Source organism: Brienomyrus brachyistius, chromosome 7, assembly GCF_023856365.1.
Source record: "Brienomyrus brachyistius isolate T26 chromosome 7, BBRACH_0.4, whole genome shotgun sequence".
In the NCBI taxonomy this organism is placed as follows: domain Eukaryota; kingdom Metazoa; phylum Chordata; class Actinopteri; order Osteoglossiformes; family Mormyridae; genus Brienomyrus; species Brienomyrus brachyistius.
In genome coordinates, this window is record NC_064539.1 from 28,025,678 (window position 1) to 28,049,363 (window position 23,686).

The 23,686-nt window shown below is 40.6% G+C and overlaps 1 protein-coding gene across 5 annotated transcripts in view; it reads right to left on the reverse strand.

Annotated features, from left to right (window-relative positions):
- The window catches only part of edil3b (EGF-like repeats and discoidin I-like domains 3b), a 125,601-nt gene that overhangs the window by 70,421 nt on the left and 31,494 nt on the right, over window positions 1-23,686 (reverse strand). For 2 of the 5 annotated variants that reach the window (XM_049019262.1, XM_049019259.1), the window contains 2 exons: window positions 15,809-15,838; window positions 10,105-10,233 (listed from right to left, as the gene is read on the reverse strand). In XM_049019262.1, the coding sequence (XP_048875219.1) occupies window positions 10,105-10,233; window positions 15,809-15,838 (159 nt within the window). The remainder of the gene's footprint in view (window positions 1-10,104; window positions 10,234-15,808; window positions 15,839-23,686) is intronic. The other 3 variants (XM_049019263.1, XM_049019261.1, XM_049019260.1) reach the window with 2 other exon arrangements.

Genomic DNA, 23,686 nt, shown 5'->3' on the forward strand with positions numbered 1-23,686 from the left:
TGGAGTCATTTATTTTAGTTACTTAGCTGACGCTTCTTTCCAAAGCAGGACATTTGGTTGGAGAAATTCAGGTTAAGTGCAGCAGGGACACTCCTCTGAATGGCTAAGGACATCAGGTCACACACTGATGTCCTTAAACACTGTGCAAGCCACCCCATTTATAGCATTAATGACCGCATAAGTCACACACAATTTATGGCCTCGACGCTTATTTTCTTGCTACCTCGTTTTCTGCAAACAATGAAAAATGATGCAGCTTTACTGTTGGCTGCCACCTGTTTCTGGAAACAAAGAGCTGCTATAATGACCTATAAGGACTGCACGCTGATGTGCTTCAGAGCTATGAATGTTCGGTGGGAGGCGTGTTCGGAAAATGCCAGCACATCCATGATTAGTGAAGGAATTACTCAAATGAAATCTTTGAGGATTATTTTAAAGCGAGGATGCAGGATAAAAGCTCACAGTTGTACTAGGAAAGGCTACTTAATTTCCAGCCATTTTCCATGTTGCTCAGCCAGTACAGGACCGTAATGGGACTTGGGACCACCCCATGAAGCAGAAGGCTTGGATTGTGGTCCAATTACAGGGCACACGCTGTGGGTGATCCTGGAAGAGGAACTCACCTAAACGCAGGATTGTGGGGCTTAACTAAGCAGACCTGTGCAGGCATGGGGCGAGCATGCTTACTCCAGACCCACACCACTACTGGCAGGTGTAGAAGCCACAGTGTCAGCCACTAAGCTACCATTCAGCTATTCAATAGATTAACCAAAATCGTTACTGAGCTTCTGCACCACCGTAATCATGAAACCTTGCATTTCATCCCCAGGCAGCACAGGGTTGTATTACTTCATTAGCGGGCGTGCAACACTATAAAGACACAAACCGCAAAGGGGTAGATTTGGCCCCTCCCCCTTGGAGGTGCAATGTGACAGGGTTACCCACGGTGCCATCCACAGTTTCATCCATTAAGTCAATGTTTCTTTGGTGACGGAGCAAAAATGTGGACTGTATGGCAGGGAGCTGGGAGGGAGCAAAAATGTGGACCCTCTGCGGGTCCCCATGGAGCAGGTTAAGAAATACTACACTAAGCCCTAGAAGATCCAAAAGAACCTCAATAAGAAGAAATAGCTAATTACAAAATTGAATACATTTTTCACCCAAAGGAGGCTGTTCATCTAAGGATGAATTAATAAAATGTATGCATAAAATCTTTAATGCTGTTTTTTTTCCCCCAGAACAACATTTACCAAGTGTTTCTCTATAAGTACTGGAATACTGCAAGCCTCCAAGGATGACACTGAGTCATTTCATATTTAAACATGAATAAGACTAAAACCCTTGGGAAGCTACTGAGGGAAGAAAAAACACAAATCTACAAGCAACTGGAATAAATGATCCACTTTCCACTCCTCTCCAACCATGCAAACCTGAAAAGGGCAAAAGTAATCTATTAGTTAGGGGAGAGAGTGGAGGCAGTTGAAAGAAGCCATGATTCATTACACACAAGTGGTTCGCTATCTTAAGCCTGAAGGCAAGACACTTGAAAACACAGTACATTCTCTGATGGATAGGGACCAATATCACTGCAGATATATGTCACAACAGACAGAATAAATCTGAGCTGAAATCTAATGGATTGATTTGAGGGTTTGTTCCATGTGGACTTCTGCTCCCTCAGAAGAACATGCTGATAAATAACCAAATGTCTTCTTTGCTTCCTGTTTCAGAACTACGGCATTTTTTTTTTGTTGGCATATACAACACTTTTCATAACCTTCTTACTTTTACAATGCTTGGAAAGTATATTCACAGGCCACTCATAATGTTTAAATTTCTTTTTCTTCCTGTTATATTATGTTTTTAATACGATGCATAGCTTCTGGATGTCCTGTGATTAACCGACATCCTGCCCAGGCTGTTCCCCTGGGAAACGTTAGGACCAGCAGTGACGCAAATGTTTGAAAGATGGATGGATGAATGGATGGATGGACAGATTCTTGCTAAATTATGAAGCCAAGGTCCTTGATGACCATAACTTCCTGATGGCTACAGGAAGTGCAGTAGGTTCAGCTGCCATTGGGAGCAGATTTTGGTCTTCCTGCATGTTAAGTCATTTTTGTGTGTTGATGCTCAAACTGGGACAGCACAGTGGAAAAGAAAAACTTAATGCTTGTCTTACACAGCTGAGCATTTTGGGAAATTGCCTAATACTGTAGCATGTTATCAACACAGTTAATCATTTTCATTCAATGAAAATAAGAAGAGTGGATGGAGTGCAGTAATGTACATTTGAATTTACATGTTTTAAAAGTTACAGGTGTTTAACAGTGTACATGTCTTTATTTCTTATATGTCCACATCTTAATATCCATCCATCCATCCATTTTCCAAACTGCTTATCCTACTGGGTCGCAGGGGGTCCGGAGCCTATCCCAGAAGCAATGGGCACGAGGCAGGGAACAACCCAGGATGGGGGGCCAGCCCATCGCAGGGCACACTCACACACCATTCACTCACACATGCATTCCTACAGGCAATTTAGCAACTCCAATTAGCCACAGCATGTTTTTGGACTGTGGGGGGAAACCGGAGTACCCGGAGGAAACCCCACGACGACATGGGGAGAACATGCAAACGCCACACACATGTGACCCAGGCGGAGACTCGAACCCGGGTCCCAGAGGTGTGAGGCAACAGTGCTAACCACTGCACCACCATGCCGCCCCACATCTTAATATGTCATGCATATCTATGTTCAATTTTTTTGCACTTTTTTGACCAATGAGAATACTATTCAATTTCAGTGTATAATCCATGCATCATACAGCTGAAGATAATTATAAAGACACTTTGACTTTCATACTGCAAAAAGTGAATTTACATAATAAACATCTAAAGATGTGAAAAACTTTTCAATCGCTTGACAGCTTTGTCTGTAACATAAAAGAAGATCCTCGGTAATAAAGTCACACAACACAGCACCTATAAAATGCAATCCCATCCTTTAACGAGTCGATTTAAAAGATTCACTTTTATGTTACAGAATCATTGTAATCAATGTCAAACTGAATATGTCACGAAACAAACGGCAGACTTTCTCAGTGTGACTTATCCAGGATGCTGATATAGGACGCGGCAGCTCTCAGCCCACGCGAAAAGCATCGACATTTAACCTCATCTGCAAAATATGCCTGCACTGCACAGGGACGTAAAACACACCTTAAATTTAATGAATTCCTCTTTTGGCAGCACAGATTGGCTGACCTACATACAAACAGGATACTGCAAACCGTAAATGTTTGCTTTTTCGCTACATGCTTCTTTATTTGCTGCCATTCATATGGTGTTTAGCCCTTTCTGTTAATTTATTTAGATGAAAAGTAGATCGAAAGAGACAAATAGATACATAAGGGAAAACATACAGTGGTCCAAAGCTCAATATGGCTTCACAGTATAGTATTAGCATGGTGTTCGTGGACAGAAAAATACCTGATAGATAAAATGTGCACTGAGTCAGCCTCCATGTCAGTGCAGAGGCCTATAGTGTTAAGTGAGTGGGGGCAGGACCTTCATCTCAGCACTCAGAGCTGAGTTTTTCAACTATTACAGTAGTGGAGTCTATGAGCTGAATGACGTTTCTTTTCTCTAATGAATTACTACAAATTATATCCACTTAAGTGTCTTATGAATTATAAACACAAATTATCTCATTATAAACCTTGAAATGAAGTAAATGTTTCGACAATCTCCTTTTCAGTACACTTTTTGAGTAAGACTGTAATTTAATAGTTGTAACCCAAAGATCTTAACATAAAGAAAACTGTTCCTTTGTGTTTTTAATTGGCCGAGATGACGTCTGTCGCATCACGAAAATGCAGTAACCTGACCGGCAGCTCCTCGGTAAAGCCCCTGTGAATTGCTGCTGGATAGACAGACATAAATATCCATCTCTACAATGTCTGACTTTCCCATGATGCAATCTTTGCAACCCACATAACCTGACACTGTGCTACATGTATGGTAGTTTCCCTACTTTCTTCGGTGTTTCTATGACCATTAAGTAACAGTTTGCCTTTTATTTGTATTATTGTTTGTTTTTATGGGTTAAGTAGTACTAATTATCATTTGTTTTAATGATTAATATCCTATTACATTCTAGCTGTCAGTGAGCCAGTTAGTTTAGTTGGTGTTTGGATGTGATAGAAATCGGTATCAGCCAATCTCTGACCTTGGCTCCGCCCCTTTGATGCGTCATTGGCTGCTTCGCTGTGATACACAGAACCGAACAGATGGACCCAGTAGCCAGCAGTCAGGAAAGAAAATTGAAGGCAGAATCGGCTATGTTGACCGGGGATGCCATAGCCGCTTTTGCATTCTTTTGCTAATGATGAGACAATAGTTCTTCCTGAGCTGTGAAAATATCCCCCCCCCCCATGTTTCTTAAAATTGTGTACAGTTCCGACTGCCCCGTTATTTTCCCTTTTCTATTCCGATAAAAAAAGCAAAACTGCCAGAAAAATAAGTTCCCCCAGGAAAGCCACAGACATCCATTGTGCTGTGACTGCAATTAATTGCCACCACGGGAGTAACTTAGCATCATGGTGAAGAAATTCTATTGACTGCAAAGACATTTTGCTAATGATAGTAAATGGTACTTAAGTTACAATGAAAAGTTTTAGCACTGAGTGGTAAAATGGTTGTTGGCACAGTGGTCAGTAACACTCTTGCACCCAAGACGTGCAGTCAGACTATTCTGTATAGAAAACCGTCAATTCTACTTCAACTGTAACAGGCTCATACAAATCGAAATTTTGTCACATGCTGATCCTTTACACGTTTAGCTAAACTCAAGGCGTTTCCCCCCGTTGTCAGTATTATGCATGCCCAGTGGTTTACCGCTTTCCTTTGCCATAAAGTATTTGCAGATGCCACTCCAGCTACACTCACCGATTAAGCGGTGGTGAAGGTAGTGGTGAAAGCGCTGGTGCTTCTGAACTAGTCACCTTTAATAACACCTGATGTCGGAGAGGATGCTGAGGTCTAGGGATGCGCATTTGTGGCCTGCGAGCCTCAGGGGTCAGAGTGACCCGGAAGTGCCGGCTGTAGAATCGATACCATGAAAAAAGACTATCAAACACCATAGTTTAGCTACTTTCGATGCTTTTGAAAAAATTATTATAGTATATGGGTAATAAGATTAATTGAGCTTCTTCACAGACTACTGTGGATATAAGTTAAGTTTGTAATGACAGACAACACTTGTAACTAAAGCTAATCCATTCCATCCATCCATCCATGTTTCATACTGCTTGTCTAGTACTGTGGTAAAAAAGTTGAATGGTACTTAAGACAGACAGACAAATAGATAGATAGATAGATAGATAGATAGATAGATAGATAGATAGATAGATAGATAGATAGATAGATAGATAGATAGACAGACAGACAGACAGACAGACAGATAGATAGAAACGCCACATCACAAGATTCTTCAACAACAGTACGGAAGAAAGGACTGTGGTTGTGTGGCACATTTTCTTTTACTCAGCACTAATCCCAGAGACACAAGCTCAGCTGGAGCTCTGCTAGAACATACTAATTTAGACCAAGTGTGTCCCCCCTGATTCCGGCAAACCAGCACACTAAATGACCCCCACTGCTCCTGGTCATGGGTCTTTGAATTTCAAAGACCATAATTCGACCTGCCTTTAGGCCTAGTCTGAAGCTTTTGTTTTGCGTTTTGGGCCACAGTGTACTGATTAGTTTTAGGTCTGGTTAGTTATACTGTGGTGTGGTGTGGGGGTGGTGATAATGCTTTGGCTCATTGGCGTTTGTACTGATAAACCAAAGCATCATCACCCCTGCCACAGGAAGCAGATAATGTTGACTTTGATCTTTAAAGAACAGTGAGAGTCAAAGTCCGGGAAAAATTATACAGTAATGTAACATTCAATACTAGTACTGAACATGTTGAATGTGGAAGAAATGAGCAGAGAAACAGATCGGAGTGACTTAGATAAGGGCCAGACGAATGCGTCAAAAGAAAGAAGGTTACCTAGGTCTATGAATTCTGTTGTCTGCTGCATCATGTGGACAGCCGGATATGTTTCAAGGATCTCTGGAATAAATTAGTCTCATCTACGACATCGTAGCACCATACAAGGCAGCGTTTGATAACTGTTTGCCGTGACACGTTACTCCCATAAACATAATTCAAATTATCAATTTTTTGTGAGTAAAAGCTGCAGACAACATAAGAAACATTTAGTAACTCAAAAATGCATAAAACATATGCACACTGCCGGTTTGCAGGTCACCAAGAATGTTAACTCCTTTCTCGTTAAGTTAAGCCTTTCTCGTGATATCTCTCAGCGATCTTGCAGTGATCTCGCAGTGATCTCGCAGTGAACTTTGTATCTCCCATTTCTCTTTTTTTTTCGCTTCGCTCTCATGCTCGCTTCACTTGGCAAGGGGGTCGAGGGGAACAGGAATATTTTCCGTGGTGTTTCCAGATTGCAGGGGGCCTGCGTCCATAACCCCCGTGATGTGGAACGTTTGGCTGTATATCATACATAAAATGTTTAGACGTAAATATTTTTATTACGTCTGAGACCTGGAATGTAATAAAATGGCTGTTGAATTGCTGTATGCTGGATGTATGGAAATGGTATCCGTTGCCTATTTCAGCGAGAATTATTAAGGAGCGATTTCAAAATTGTTTGTAGGTTGTTACATTGCTACAAAAGTGCCCTGAAACCAGAGCACTATACACATCTATTGCCTGAAACAAGCAAGTTACCCCCCTTTTAACATTCAGCATTTTCCTTGGTGCTCATATTCGGCAGTTTACATGTCGTTATGCCAAGAAGCACAGGACTATGATGCCAGGTGGAGGAAAAGATGATCTTTTATTAACACAGCTACAGTAGCTGAATGGAACACAAACAACATAGCATGCAGAACCCAGTATGTGTACGCACGTGTGTGTGTGTGTGTGTACGCGTGTGTGTGTGTGTACGCATGTGTGTGCGTGTACGCGTGTGTGTGTGTGTACGCGTGTGTGCGTGTGTACGTGTGTGTGTACGTGTGTGTGTGTGTGTACGTGTGTGTGTACGCATGTGTGTGTGTACGTGCGTGTGTACGCGTGTGTGTGTGTGTATGCATGTGTGTGTATGCATGTGTGTGCGTGTACGTGTGTGTGTGCGTGTGTGTGTACGCATGTGTGTGCGTGTTCACAGGTGAACAGACAGTAGATTTCAATTACGGTGACAAGTCAGTGTGAATGAACTAAATGCAACTGGCTGATTGCAGTAAATTGTGGGAAAAACACAAAACACATAAAATCACACAATAAAAAGTCATATAATCGAAACAGGGACTGAATGTGCAAATTAGAGTCGCCGACACGTTACGTTTGATCAGAGTTGACATGAAATGTGTTAACCGAATCATCAAAGTTCTGAAATCAAAAAGGAAATCAATAAATTTCCCCTTTGACCCTGACCAAGGCTAAAAATGGCTATAAGATGGATGGATGGATGGACGGATGGATGGACAGATGGATGGATATTTAAATAACAATAGTGGCTCATTTTAATCATACTCCACCATTGTCATTTCAAAGAGCCATTGTCTTTCCCTCTTAGTAACTGCTTTTACAGATAAAATAGAACAATATGTGGCAAAAAAACTGCTCCCATGTTTCTGCTCATTGTCAAGTACAAACACCACACTCCTACTGGAAAAATACGGCTTGTCTGTGTGTGTGTGTGTCTGTCTGTGTGTGTATGTGTGTGTGTGTGTGTCTGTCTGTGTCTGTGTCTGTCTGTGTGTGTGTGTCTGTGTGTGTGTGTGTGTGTGTGTGTGTCTGTCTGTGTATGTGTGTCTGTCTGTCTGTGTCTGTGTGTGTGTGTCTGTCTGTGTGTCTGTGTCTGTCTGTGTGTCTGTGTCTGTCTGTCTGTGTGTGTCTGTCTGTCTGTGTGTGTCTGTCTGTCTGTGTCTGTGTGTGTCTGTCTGTCTGTCTGTCTGTCTGTGTCTGTCTGTCTGTGTCTGTGTGTGTCTGTGTGTCTGTCTGTCTGTCTGTGTCTGTGTGTGTGTGTCTGTCTGTCTGTCTGTCTGTGTCTGTGTGTGTGTAAGTGTGTGTATGTGTGTATGTGTGTGTGTGTGTGTGTGTGTGTCTGCTCCGTTTCCTCACCATTAATATACAGTATGGCTGATCACAAATGAACCAAACATATAAAAACATTTTGATGTGTGTCAAGTCCTTCTTCAAACTCTCCAATTTTGATATAAAACATTATGGCCCCAATTTTAACAATTTTAAAGAACAAGGTGCAAGTTTTTTTAGGATGTGGTCAACACACTTTTAGTATTTTAACAGTCAAAAGACAGTCGCAGCACCGGGTCGACAGTCCAGGAGGGCTGGTCTTGGTGCCATAACTAGTCATCGGTGTGTTTAGGGCATAACACGCTATAAGCCAATCAGACTGTCTTCTCCCACTCCCTTAAAAGCCAGGTTCGCCAGATTGCTATTATGATTGGCAGATTCGCCTGGCAATAGAACACGTCTCTGCACACAGGCAGATAGACCATCTATGATGACAGCAGGATTCCACCAAAGCTCCCTGAGCTTTATAATTAATAACATGATTTTCGTGTAACGTACATATGGTGAAGTTTAATTGATATATTACGCACAGTAAGACATTACTAACATTAAATGCAGTAACAACAAAGTACCTCATTATACTGGACAGGTTTGCCGACTTTGATCAGCTGGTTGGAGTGAGATATACGTGAGAGTTGGCAACCCTGTTGTATAGTACTGTACTCTCGCAAATCAAGGGAATTCTGATGTTTTGGCATAATTCTCAAAAGACGATGTAGCAATGGGAAAACATTAGCTAATGTAAAAATATTTTGCCATGTACCTGTGCATAACCTGCAATGAAAAGAATATATATTTGTTTAAAAATATCTTTGTGGTGGCTACTCACCGGCCTACTACTTGTTCTCGCTTGGTGCATGGTTCGAAACTTACGAAACATTTTTGGAATCTGTTAAACTTTTTTTTTTGCTCTGTGATATAGGCGTCCCACTGTAATAATTAGTGTCATTCGTCAATCAGCTAATTCAGATGAATATTATAACTAACCATTATGACATATATTCCTCAAAATATGTTGATGAACACATTAATGATCTTTCACACTGTAATCTTTTATATTTGAATCTTTTGCATGTTTGTGCACTGCTACGTTTCCCCGCATGTAAGCAGTGTATATGCGTGCTGTGCATGCGCCTATGTAGGCGCATGTTACCATGTCAATATGGTGCCCTTTAAATAACAATGAAATACTGCTCCACCAACTTTAGACCAAATTTTTCTTGGTGAAAAATAGACTTGGGTTGTTATCTGTTTTTTCATACCATCATACCTTCTAGACATGTCAGCCCGGTATACGGAATATAATAGTATTTTTTGAAAAATCATGTAGGCTCCTGCAAACTCCGGAATCAGAGATAGCCATTGAGCAATTAAGAAGATCACCTTTCATTTATTGACACCACTGTCACTGCAGATCATGCATTTAGTTTTTTGTGGCATTAACCTACACATGCCCCTTATTCTACGTTATGCTGTGTAACAAAACATTGCCTCAAATCAGCATCTCCATATCAGTTTCTTAGAGAGGGGAGTATTTGTACTTTTTATGGTACTAAGAATAAGACTTTCAAGATACTGAGGTATAGTCCTAGTCAAAAGCTCAACCACTTTCCGCTGGCTCAAAACAGCAATGCGCTGACAATGTACCTGACCTCACTTCATTTTAAGACCCTACCTAAGGGTCCTCTGATGGGTGCAACTGCTTTTGCTATTTAAACAATGCTGGCACTGGATGGGAAAATGAAACTACATCCGGCTCATGCTAGCAAAGACACTCGGCTGTTGTGCCTCTATGTGCCGGATACAAAACAGAGCGGTTCGAGATAAGGATGCTGAAAAACAGTACAAATTCCGTCTTAAAGACAGCTTCTTAAAACCACATTGCGAACACATATAATATACAGTATTACTGATGATGAGAACAAAGACCTTACTGTGTTGACAGTGGACTCCATTGAAGCCAAGTGGACAGTTGCACACATATCCAATAAAGGTGTCTCCTCTGTAGGTCTCGCTTATTTCACATACTCCTCCATTGTGACAGGGGTTTGGTTGGCATGGACCTTTAGGGATAAAGAAAGAAGTTATTATAGATATGAAAATGTAGACCTTAATTCCAGATAAAACATTCAGCATATAGTTTATCCAAGTTTTTATGAATCCATCTGTCTCTATTCTGCTTCTCCAGTTATTGTTGTCAAAAAGCCAATGACATGAAATAAGAAATTAATGACATTTTACAGCCACTGCCTAAATAAGCATCTCAGTGGGTAGTGCTGTTGTCTCACACTTCAGGGTTGGGAGTTCCAGTTTGTATGGTCTCCTTTGTGTGGCTTTCTTCCGAGTACTTAAATCCTTCCCCCACAGTTCAAAGGCATGCAGTTAGGCTAATCGGTCGTCTCTAAATTACCCATAATGTGCACTTCAATGGACTATGCTGTCTGACACGGACTCCAGGATGCTTACGACTCCAACCAGGATCAGCAGTTGGAAGATGGATCGAAAGACTGGTCATTGAAGCAGGAGTGAACGTTTCAGTGAGGTTTTATTTGTGCTCTATCTTGGCTGAAAGAGCGTAATGCTTTCATAGATACGTCCAGTAGAATGCTAGCTTGTCTAGATCAGAGGTGGCTATTTCTGGTCTTTAGGTGGACCTGTGTCAGTGAGCCCATATTTTTGTAAACTCATGGTTAGATTGTCACTGTATGCAGAACTATCAGTTGATCGTTGTTAAAGGTGTAAATTGTTCCCTACTTGAAGGGCAACTCTTGCGCTGAAGTTCATGTTGAAATTTTCTCTGACACTGTACAGTATAACTACTTTACCTTCGCTTGATATTCAGTGAGGCGAATAATAAAAAAATCAGCAGTCCTTCTCAGCAAGTGTGCTACAGTAAGAAGTTTAACGGAACACTTCCATGGATCTGTATAACTGGGGTAAGAGTACATCAAGCTGGGTAGTCATGAATGAGTCTATGTATGGAGTTAAAAGGCCCACTGAGCTCAGTAACTTGCTCCCAGATACACTGAAGCTGTTGCTTATATCTGAGGTCTGCCTTGGTCACTTATAGGCTGTTGAAGTGTATGAACCTGCTGTTGTGGCTTCCCAGATTCAATGGAAAGCTGAATAACTGTGAGAGAAACCAGTCTGCCTGTCAGCATCGCCATATATTTACTTCCTAGGCAGCCATCAGTGTATATCCAGTGAACACATATTTTGGTAGCATGGAAAAAAAATGTAGAAACAAAAAGTAACTGAAATTGGTGACACTTTACTTGAGGGGGCACAAATAATGTACTATTATACTCTTAATTAATCATGAACTAACACTTACTTCATGTGTTAATTAATCACAAAGTATATTTGTTCAAGATTTGTGCTTGAGTAGAAACTAGTGAGTTACTAGTGTTTCCATTCAGGTCTTCTGAAGTAATGTGTTACCCTAAAATCTTATAGGTAATAGTAATTCTTTTCAAGGTTATTTTCAAGATTAATACCATATTTTTCTTAACCAGATATTTGCCAGTACTTTAATCTATAAGAACATTATCAGACACTTCAGATATAATTATCAAGCATCACTCAACTGTTGCGTGTTTGGCCACTCAAGGCAATCAAACATAAAACATCCATCCATCTATGTTCTGAAAGCGCTGGATCCCAGCTGGGGTCACGGGTAGGACCGGAGCCTATCCCGGGAACCAACCCAGGGCAGTCGACACAAAACATTCAAAATAACATTAATAGGTCATAAACTGTGATGTCATTGTGATGTCATTCAGCCCATTATGACATCATGTGTCTGCAGAGTCAATCAGTGTCTCACCTCTACAAAAATCACAGTGGCTTTTGGTAATTCCTATTGCAGTCTTGGTTGAAAGAAAGAACAGAAATGGTGAGTGGAATTTTTTCCTTTCTTCCCTGCTTGATCACCATCTCCCATGTCCCATCATACCTTCATACATGCTGTCCATTAATTGTTTCCATTGTTCATTTAGAATGACTTACATAATGACCACCCTCTGTCCAAAGACAAAACCATGTGTAACTTACTTTTTCTGTTATTGCTGACAATGACAAAAAAAAGAAACTTGAAATGAACAATAGTACGCATTATAAATGTCTGAAGAGGCTTCACAAAACGTCACTGACCTGTCGCATTCTCTGCCTGTGAGCCCTAAATCACATACTCAACATTCCTCTGCTGAGCGATTTGGCTTTTCACAGGTTTGTGAATACTATATGTCACTGTTCCATTCATGAAGACAAGCCCAGGATTTAGCAAATCCTTTCATTTAAGAGATTAAGTAACCACAAAACAGCGATTTATAATCTGAAGGGTAATTATGTTAAAATACAGGCTCCATATAGTGTCAGCTAGGGGGCTTCTTAACAGGAATACTAGAAGCACAGACACAACCATTAAATGACGTTTTCTAAAACCGTCATATCTGATGACAAACACAATAATTTGGTGTGCGGGTCGAGGGCTACTTACAGTACAAAGCTGTAGTTACTTGTAGGTAAACCCAAATTTATTTCTATGTGATTTAGAAATATCAGGAGACATATATCGAGGTATTCATAAGCACTCAGATTCAAGTCTATAAGTATGAATGTAAGACAGACCTCGTATTATGGCGAGCGACGCCCACTGTAGAGTGAAACAATTTGGTTAGTGTTTACACACAGGTATAAATTGCATAGATATATATACAGTATATATATAATGTCTCCTGGTGTGTGTGTGTGTGTGTGTCTCTGCCTGTGCAGCTGTTGCCCCTGATGAGGTACAGTAATGTCTCTCCGTGTTTCACTCCACAGTTCTAAGGCAAGGTTGCAGCTGGATAGGCCAGAGCCCTCAGGAAGTCTATTGAGTTTGGCAGAGACCTCCTGTGGGTAATAAGAAGGTACAAGCACCCGAGTGGCACTATGCGGAGAGCTGTAGGAGAGCCTCTCTTCAGAGAATATAGCTGGCTACTGCATTGTGCTTCTGCTTGGTACATTTTGCAGTATAGTCCAGTGAGGTTTAACAGAATATCGTCCCATTCTTCTGCAACATTAGACCTTCAAATAACTACTCCATGGAAGTCGAAATAGAGAGAGAGAGTGAAAAAATACTACAAAAAAATCATCCTGCTACCTTGTCTGTATGGAAGGATACGTTTTTGCACAGGATAAGAGTACGTTGAAGTTCAGCATCCCACAGAAAGGCTTAGAGATGGGCCGTAAAATACCATGCAAATGTCACAGGTAGCATACAGAAGATACGGCCCTGTGCCAACCGTCCACGTGTTAAAAGGCACAAGAAAGATAACCGCATAAGCTAGCCTTCAACTACACTCTCTATTTATACTTAAAGGTCACCGTGAGAGCGCTGGAGTGTGTAATGGACCTGAATCTTTTAGCCCAATACCGTACCTACCCCCAGTTGAGGCATTTTGCACCTTCACTATGGCCTGATGAGGCCAAGCCAGTCTTTTCAGTAACGAGCCGTATGATTACCACATCAAACGTAATTATGTACACTGTGCTGCATTGCAGGGTGAACAGTCTGCGAAAGGTCACGCGTCAACATGTTATATTTTAATTAAACATTTCTGCGATCTCCCCTCCCCACCACCACCTCATGCACACACAGATTGTGGTAAATATCATCCGACGTGTTGCAAATATCTCAAGGCTTCCCCATCCCCAGTTTGCCAAAGGTATATTTATATCATGTTATGTCTCAAAATGTAAAGTTCCCCATGGAAACCTATTATGTGAGAGTTACGCTGCGGAAATGAGATTTGGCACCAAACTGAGATTCTGCTGTATGCCGCGAATGCCCATCCTGTCCTGATGGATTCAAAATCAATGACTCGAGTCTCATTAAGATTCACCCCCTAACAGTTTACACTGTTGCTCCATCTGCACATGCATGTCTCTTCGAAAATGACTTTGACATATGTTTAAGTGAGAATTTCTGCCAGAATTCATCATTCAGAACCAGAAAATTACTTGTGTCCAATGGAATTTGTTTTGCATGCATATTCATTGGAGTATTAGGGAATTTCTGCCATAAGGTTATGACCAACATGTGAAATAATCAATCAATAGCAATATCACTTTACATCATTCATCCATCCATCCATCCATTTTCCAAACCGCTTATCCTACTGGGTCGCGGGGGGTCCGGAGCCTATCCCGGAAGCAATGGGCACGAGGCAGGGAACAACCCTGGATGGGGGGCCAGCCCATCGCAGGGCACACTCACACACCATGCACTCACACACACACACACACACACACACCTACGGGCAATTTAGCAACTCCAATTAGCCTCAGCATGTTTTTGGACTGTGGGGGGAAACCGGAGTACCCGGAGGAAACCCCACGACGACAGGGGGAGAACACGCAAACTCCACACACATGTGACCCAGGCGGAGACTCGAACCCGGGTCCCAGAGGTGCGAGGCAACAGTGCTAACCACTGCACCACCATGCCGCCCCCTTTACATCATTCATTATCACTTTAAGTCTTTCATCAAAAACAATGCAGATGAATTTTCTCTTATTATTTTTTCTTAGCCAGACCTTTGCACTAAAGTTAAGAAGTTAAGAGTAACCAGTGAGTGAGGTGTGACCTCTGAATGCCCCCCTTCCTGCTCTCATGGATGTGATGCCAGGAAACCTTCTCCTGGTGCTGGCCAGCGGATCCTCTGAGAGACGTCCTGCTCGCCTCTTATCAATTAAAATGGCGACAAATTGAGGAGGAAAAACTGTGGTGTTTGTGCTTTTGGAGCAGAATGGATTCCCAGATTGAATTCTGAGCCCATTCCACGGTATCCTTGCTCGTTTAAGACAACTGGCTTGTGTATGTTCTGATTGTAATAAAAGTTGTCCTTAAGATAACCCATATTATTGGCTCCTACCAAAAATATACAGTATCTCCAGGCAGGTGTAGTGGTGTCATTAAAATTCAGATAAACCAAATCCACTAGAGTTACACTTGCTTTCTTGCAAGACAATTCATGGGGGAAGGAAGAGAGCGAATCACAGATTTATCCCAGCCATCTAAATAAATTTGGACTGCCTTTCTCTGGAATCAGAAAATCTGTACATCTGTTTATTTGCTGCTGGTTTATAACACAGGGTTGTTTAATGTTATGTTTAATGTCCTTAGGTGAAATGCCTTATTAATCTGAATTACTCTCTGCTGTGCAGAGAGATTCTAAACATTTCACATAATTTTTACATAATTTTCTATTACTTTCTTTATCAAATAGCTCTTTTTAATAGCAAATTTAATTAAGTAGTTTTAAGAATTTCAAACTATCACCTTCTGGGTTAATTAATTATAAAATAGTGAAGCAGTTGTTAATTTTGCCTATTTATTTTATTATTCTTTCCAGAAATCTAGCACAAAGTACCCTGGTGAACACATCCTTCATCAAATTAAGCCTGACAAATTAACTACAGGTTAAACGTAAAAATCCCACTTATAAAGTCAAAGAATCAAAGGTCTAGGCAGAGAAATGAATGGGGGTAATGACTGGTGGGATGGATAAAAGAAATAAATGCCGATAAGATGCGGGAAAGGATCGTCAGAAACATGGCAGTGCTACAGCGATTTACAGGCCTAGAAAACCCCACCTGCTGAAGTAGGATCTTCCCCATCTGCTGCTGTAAGACAGAAGAGAAGGTAAAATAAATTAGTCATTCTAAAGCCAGTCCATTACACGCCAAATCTTAACTGTAAAGACGTGGGCCAAGAAACAGACTGTGTTGGTGTGTGTTTTATTAAGTGTATGTTATTGCATTGCACACTGAGTGCTTATCATTGTGTATAATGTACAATGTAATACTGTATATAAATAAAAATGACAGGCAAGTTCGTGCATATTGAAATATGTGCTTAACTTATAAAAGCAGAATAAGCTACTTGCGTGTGTATGTGTGTGTTTGTGTGTGTTTGTGTGTCTTTTCATTTCATTTCTATCAGCCACCTATCGCATCATTACCCTAACTGTAACAGGTACGCTGATTATTCTGTAACAGTTGACAAGAGACATCAGACATGTCTGATAAAAAATATGTTCGATAATTTAATCGAAAATTTTCTGCAGATAACTTGCTCCCTACTCTACTTGAACCGGCAGCCATGACGCTGGGCATCATTTTAGAAGCACTGTTTGCTGTTTCACATTGTGGAGTAACAGCAGGCGATGTGTCTCTGTAGCGTTTGACCGATGTCTCTACATGCAGCTATAGTAACAAAATCTGGGTAGCGACCAAAAGCCTGTCTAGGACGCCCCCCTAATACCACCCCGTGGTGGTCCTGGCACCTGTCTAAGATGACTACGGGACACCGGCCCATGGTAGTTCAGGTATCTCCACCTGAGAGGGGACCCCAGGGCAGACCCAGGACATGAGAAAGAGATTATATCTCTTAGCTGTCCTGGTAATGTCTTGGTATTCCCACAGAGATACTGGAGGAGGTGGCTGGGTAGAGAGATGTCTGGGTATCTCCTATCAGACTGCTGCTCACACTACCCAAAGCAGCAGCAGAGAATGGATGGATGGATGGATGTTTTTCATTGTCTCATGTTGTCGTGTGTTACTGTACAATTTAGCTGCAATGAAGATCAAGAAAATGCAGACCCAGTTTCCACTGTGCGGCTGTGTTACATTTCAGTGTCTCAGTGAAGGTCACTGTAAAATACTACCAGAGATACCAGTGACAGAAAGAGAGGCACTGGATGTGAAACCGGAGTCCTTGAAAATTTCACTCTGTGTCAGTTACAGTTACACAATGTATATCGTACTTGTACGTGCTGCCCCCAGGTACCAAGGTAATAGTAATAAATACCACTTAGTTAGTCATCCTGTCATAGTGTCCCCTACCTGTTTGTCCTAAATCACTCAACCCCCCCAGGAAACATAGACTGGTAGACGGGTTAAATAGATATGTCTGAATTACATAGTCCGTGGGAATGCTAAATGGTCACGTCTAATAGCACCACACTAGGTTTATTCTGTCTGCTTTTGTGCAAGCGCTACCATATGCTGTGTGCACATAGATATTCTAGCATATGATAGATATTCTAGCCTTTCATTGGTCAGAAAAGCGCAATGAAGGTGTTTATGACACAAGAATGCACCCAAGCACTATTACATTATACATTATAATGTATATTATAGCTAGATGTTATGAATTGCCAGCTAGTTGTCAGTCTAGGAATGATTGTGGCTATTAAAAAGGTACCGTGAAATCACAGGCTGGCTAAAAAAGAAAGTGAAAGTGAAAAGGAAAAGTTTTACAATGCAAAAAGGATGAGAAAACAGAAGTTTTCCAAGTGACTAAGGCTTATCCAGGTTGATCCATTTGCAGTGTGCTCCTAATATTGATAAATGAGGGCAACGGTCTAATGCGAATTACTCATAAAAAAAAAACCACTGGATTCTTATTAGAATTAAGTGCAAGGACGTTTCCACATTCATAGCGAAAAAAAAATCTACTGGAGCATGATATGCTTGCTGTAGTCAATTAACTTCTGTATTTCACAGCGTGCGTAATAGACAAACACTACCTTTGTCTATCTATTGACTGTAAAAGCAAGGTTAGTGAAAAAAAATCCATAAAACAAGCATCAGAAATGCTTTGTGGAAGAACTAACAGCTTTAGTTTACGCTGGTGTAGCACTTTCCAGTGGCAGCATTAAGGTTTGGTCACTTGTCAGGACCAGCAGTAAATCCTATAACTGTAGAGGGACGAGGCACAAACTGCAATAATTAAACATAAAGAGCTGCTGTATAAAATCCTACTTTTCATATTTTTGTTTGGAATGACATGAAGGCATTGAAGGTGACAAGAGAGTCTGTCTCATGATGTCCAAAGTAAATTGAGATCCTGCTAAAAACAACAACGTTTTTTGGGAAAAAACTGACAAGAAAACTTGACTGTATCTACTGTATACAACCATCCATCCATCCTTCCAACCATACATGCATCCATCCATCCATCTTTCCTTCTATCATCCATCTTTCCAGCCACCCATCCATCTATTAATCCTTCCAGCCATGCAGGTATCCATCCATCCATTCATCCATCCATCCATTCATCAATAACGTCTTATTCAAGACAGAGTCATGCATAACGCCTCCATACAAACACTTACATCATGTGTCAATGCATGAGGTGTCATATGCAACAAAACAGCACGTAAAAACTGGGTGCCGCTTCAAAATCATTTGCTGTTAGTCCTCTTATCTCTCTCATTTTTGCACACACATCAGTATGCACACCAACACAACTCCCCCTCCTTCTGTATAAAGCTGTCAAGAGCATTGACAGGATATTGACAGGTGTTATATCATTTTCCTGCTTCTTTATCAGATTTTCCCAGTGGTATTAAAACACAGAGCTACGTCAATAGCTGGTAAGAAAATGCTGCGGAGAATAAATCATTTTAAGGTTGTTGTAAACTATGCGCTGATATGTTGGTACAGGCGTACAATGTGTATGCAAACAGTTTTAATTTATCTAGATAATAATAGGCTCCTTGTAGCATTTTCTGATAAGGTGCTAGCAATCAAAAATTGCTTCCAAAGAAAAAATTCCCTGGAGTCAGCAGAAGAACTGCTGTTTTGGTAACAAATGCAGCTTTTATATATACACATTCAATGTGTGCAATTAAGATGATAAAATATGAGTCTCTTTATTGCTTTTGAGCCATGTCACTTTCTTGTCAGTATAATTCAACATAAAAGTGAGGTATTTTTTTACAGTACTTTTATTATAGTAAGTCCCTTGCTTATTGCTATAGTGCTACCCCATTATTCACACCAACAAAAAATGTATTCAGCATTATTGATTACTCCTGAAACAGCAAAAACCAGGCAACAGAGTTTTCCAATTGTTGGTCCACTACATCAATGGCACATCATACAAGATTTAGAAATTAAACTATGACAAATATAACCAATGGCAACTTATCCATAAATTCTACAAGGTAAGGCAAGGCCATGCATACTGCATGAACAGTCCTAAGCAATGCTTGTGTCTTATACCGTCAGGGGGGAAAACCCCCCCTTTCATTGTACATTTATACCGTCATTCCTTTCATTGGATAAGGCTTGATACAATGGCAGTTGCTAATTAATAATCAGCAGTACGGGACCATATAATAGCCTCGCATATCTAAATTTTGGGGGTTGCATCCTACCTCTGCACCATGTGTAGAGTTTGCATGTTCTCCCTCTATTACAGGTACATCAGCTTCATCCCGCAGCCTAAAGTTAGGCTAATGAGCATCTCTGAATTGCCAGGAGGGTCTGATTATGTGTGTGTGTGTGCTCTGTGATGGACTGGCATCCCATCCAGGGTGCACCCTAGCCTTGTCCACTACCCTATGCAGATTAAGTAGTTGAGTGATGAATGGATAGTCATTAGTAAATTTTATCTACATGCTACTGTAATCCCGCTTGTTGTTCATTTCAAAACTGCAGTTATATTAAGCATATTCTGGAAGAGGCCAATAAGTGCGAATGCTCTAGCAGGATCTACTCCCGGTGTTCGGGGCACTAAGAAGGCATGTATTACCATTTATAAGTATGAAAAATATTTGCAGCTTTTTGTGGATTGCTAGTAAATAAGGCCAAGAATAAATGGGAAGTCAGGGAGATACCAGCTTCACCTCAAACCAAGAAAGTACAGATGCTGACGTGAGCCAGACGTGTCATGTTGCAAAATGTGGCTTGTGAGAGGCTCAGCTCAGAAACGCCTCTGTGGCGTGTGTGTGTGTGTGTGTGTATGTGTGTGGATTAATATTTATATTACATTGTGGGGCCCAAATGTGCCCCACAGCATAATAAAAACCTGTTATTTAGAATTTGTGGGGAACATTTTTCAGGTTCCCACAAAGATCTGTGAGAGCAAACAAAAAGCTAAAAATGCCAAAAGTACTATATTTTGTTTGGTTACTTATGGTCAAGGTTAGGGCTGAGTGGGGGTTAGGGGTGTCGTGACTGGGATTAGTAATGCCAGGGTTGTCAGTTGTCACGCTTTTTCAGACTTTCATGCTCATGCAAGAAATGTAACGGCAAATCTATATTATTCAATTATAAAATGTTGGGGTAGTTCGCAAACCCAATAGACTATTTACAAGGTAATAAAACTGTTACATACATGTGATCGCGTGTGCAGACTGGTCTCGAATTGAAAATCTCACTCCAGCCAGCTGATCAAAGTTGGCAGCCCTGGTTATGTGTGGAGCTTGTATGATCTCCCTGTGTTTGTGTGTGTTTCCTTTGGCTACCCTGAGGGACTGGCGTCCCGCCGCCTGTGTGTTTCCCAGGCTGAGCTGCAGGCTGACCACAACTGGACCCGTAGCCAGATAAGCTGTTACGGGACAGACGGATGACAACATAAAGATTATATAATACAATCACAGCAAGCAGCACACAATGGCGAAAACGCATCATGTTTTATCTATGGCAAAATTTTAATTTCTCTGAAAGCAATACTTAGCTTCTTTAAATCATTTTAATAGACAAGTAATGTACCATAACAAGAGCAACTGCCCAATTTCATAAGCGGTTTGGATCAGTCAGATAACACAATAGACTAAGTATAAATTGCCTGACACTGTATGGCTTCTGTTAGAAAAAAAAATATTTCATTCCTAATGGGAAACTTTAGTTTTCACAACATAGAACCCAATCAATTCTGTGATGTCTGATGATAGTTCAGACCACCTCTGACTGTAAGTGAGTCTAATGTTGCAGCCGCTGCTATAAATTTGCAAGACAAAGTTATTAGCGGAGAAATCAGTTTTTTTTGTGTGTAAGTTGCTAAGATGTGGTTATAAGAAATGGAACAATGACGACTGGCTTCATCAATTGACTATGAGGGCAAGTTTAGGGTGACCACCTAGTTCCTGTAAGCGGAGACACTATTTCAGGTTTAGCAAAACACTTTGAAACTGAAAGCCTCCTGTGTTTGGCTAATTAGTTCAATTCTTCTCGTGCTTTTACTGGTTTGTTTCCTTGACTGAGACTCATCCAGCTGTTTCTCATTAACATTAGTGACACATGCATGATTATATATGACACTGACCAATCAGCACACAGCAAGCACTGAAGCGCTTTAACGAAATACTGTTTTTTTTTTTATATATAAATGGTAGCTTACAGGTAAAGTGTCCCTCCTGGGAAGGCTTAGGTGGTCTCCGTAGGCAAGTTATGAGCTAAAGAGCTAAAATAAAGGCTAAGATATTATTACACCAAGACATAGTTCAGTTAAATAATAAATGCCATCACAAATGAATTTATATGTGACTAATCAACAAAGCATCAAATTCACACATTCCATTCTGGGGAAAATTCCTAAAAGCGGCAACTGTTATTTTCTGTGTTTTTAAGACAAAGATACTTGTTATTTAAAACAGGAATATGATGCGTTTTTCTTTCTTTATGTCAAGGTAGCTCCTGCCTATTTCATTTCTTTTTCCATTCCCACAACACAAGATTTGTTGCGTGAGAAATCCCAGCCAATTCTTACAGAACACATAATGGTCTGTTTCCATGTGATACGCGTTGGAAGTAATCCAATACATCTGCGCAGGCTGAGCTGAAAGCCGTACCTACTTAATTGGAATTATACTCATCTGCTGTGTGTTACGACTGCGTGTATGCAGCCTCCGCTTAATTTCACTTAGTCCTCGAGTGTCCAGTGAAGTGAACGTGTGTGTTTTCTGACAGCAGGAGGTCATCCCACTCAGCGAGCCAGAGCTGGACTATTGAAAGAGCGCTTTTTTATTTAAGCACACCGCCTAAAGCCATCGCCAGACAAGAGGAACATGACAGAGAGAGAGGAATGGGCTGTGAGACAAACAGCCTTGTGCTTATATATTAATAATCACTATTAATTATGGTGTTGATCTTTCTGTAAACAGGCCAAAAAGAAATTTTACACCAAGTTACAGCACATCAGCCGATGTACCAGGGGTACAGCAATCATGCTTCTGGACTAAGGTTTATGGACATTTTGCTGCTCTCTAATAATAGGCGAGTCCATAGAGAGGAGCTTAAATTGGTTAATTTAGAAGAATAATTAGTTCAGTCAAGTGCTCATATAGACCGAGCTGTTCAAATCCATTGTGACTAAAAAAAGCTCAATTAATGACCCCTGACACAGCAGTGGGGCACACAACACAATGCAAAGTCTTTTCCAGAGGTGGAAATTTCAGGTCCAGAAAGTAAAAATCCAGACCAGGATTTTGTTTCAACCAACTAGTTGAACATAAAGAGTCACAGTCATATAGTACTCAAGTGTCTGGTTGAAACAAAATCCTGGTCTGGATTTTTACTTTCTGTACCTGAAATGTCCACCTCTGGTCTTTACGTTTAATATGTTTGCCTTACAACCTGTTTCTTTCCCTAATTCTTCATCTTTATTTTCAATGGTTTTGCCACGTACTGTATCATGGGTCTTTGATTACAGTGTGCCTGTTTAGCACTTTTTGACTGATATGTGGTATTATTACAATAAATGTAGACTGTCCAGGGTTCCCTGAGGACTGGGTTAGGAAACACTGATATAGGCTGCGGTCCTGTTCCACAAAAGAGCTCCCAGTACAACTGCAGGAAGCCAAGGATGCTATACTGATTAGCAATGACTGGGACTAACAGTGCAGTGCTTACTGTTTGGTTTTTGTCTTTTAAATGACTGTAACGAAAAACATTGTAGCCATTTTTTTGGTCTTTGCCAAAACAGAACATTTGCATTTTCATAGCATTGTCTGTACAGTAATTAACATATTGTTTGAATAATTCAATGTACATTTAATATTTTTAACTATTCTATATGCAATCAAGTGCTTTTGCCAGTAGTTTTTAATGTCAAACATTTCTGGTTATCAGTGGCTGAGGTGCAGAGATCAGTTCTGATTGATTAAGGTTGCGGTGAGTTTTTAGTCGCCTGTCCAGCTGCCTCATTAAGCTGTGGTTTCTGCTCTGTTACGAGTGATTTCTCTGCAGGCAGACAAAAGCATGTTAATGTCTCCCACAGGAAAGGAAATATTATACTCAGATCTCTGGCTTTTCTGTCCTGTTTCTCCTGGATAAAAATTAGATCGTTACAACACAAGGTCAAGACTTAGTGCTTTGACTCATATTTGCAGATTTTTCTTGTGCAAAAAATGCTTTGAAAATCAGCTGGATCTAAATAAAACTGGCTTTGGCGCAGGCTTGGAAGAGTCTCTCACTTTATCTCTATAAGTCTCAGGACATCTTGAAATGAGAGTACTGCCTCTACTGCTGACCTACATTGATCATAAAAGCAGCCGAAAATCTCCTTTATTTCTCATGGAACAAACTACTTTATTTTTTTATCTTTTAATATTTCCCCTCACCGCCATATGTAGACAACACTTCAGAGTTAGGTGTCTAATAATATTAATACAATGATAACAATAAATGAATAGCCCTATAATCAAATACATAATAAAATAAAATAAAAACTAGGTCCAT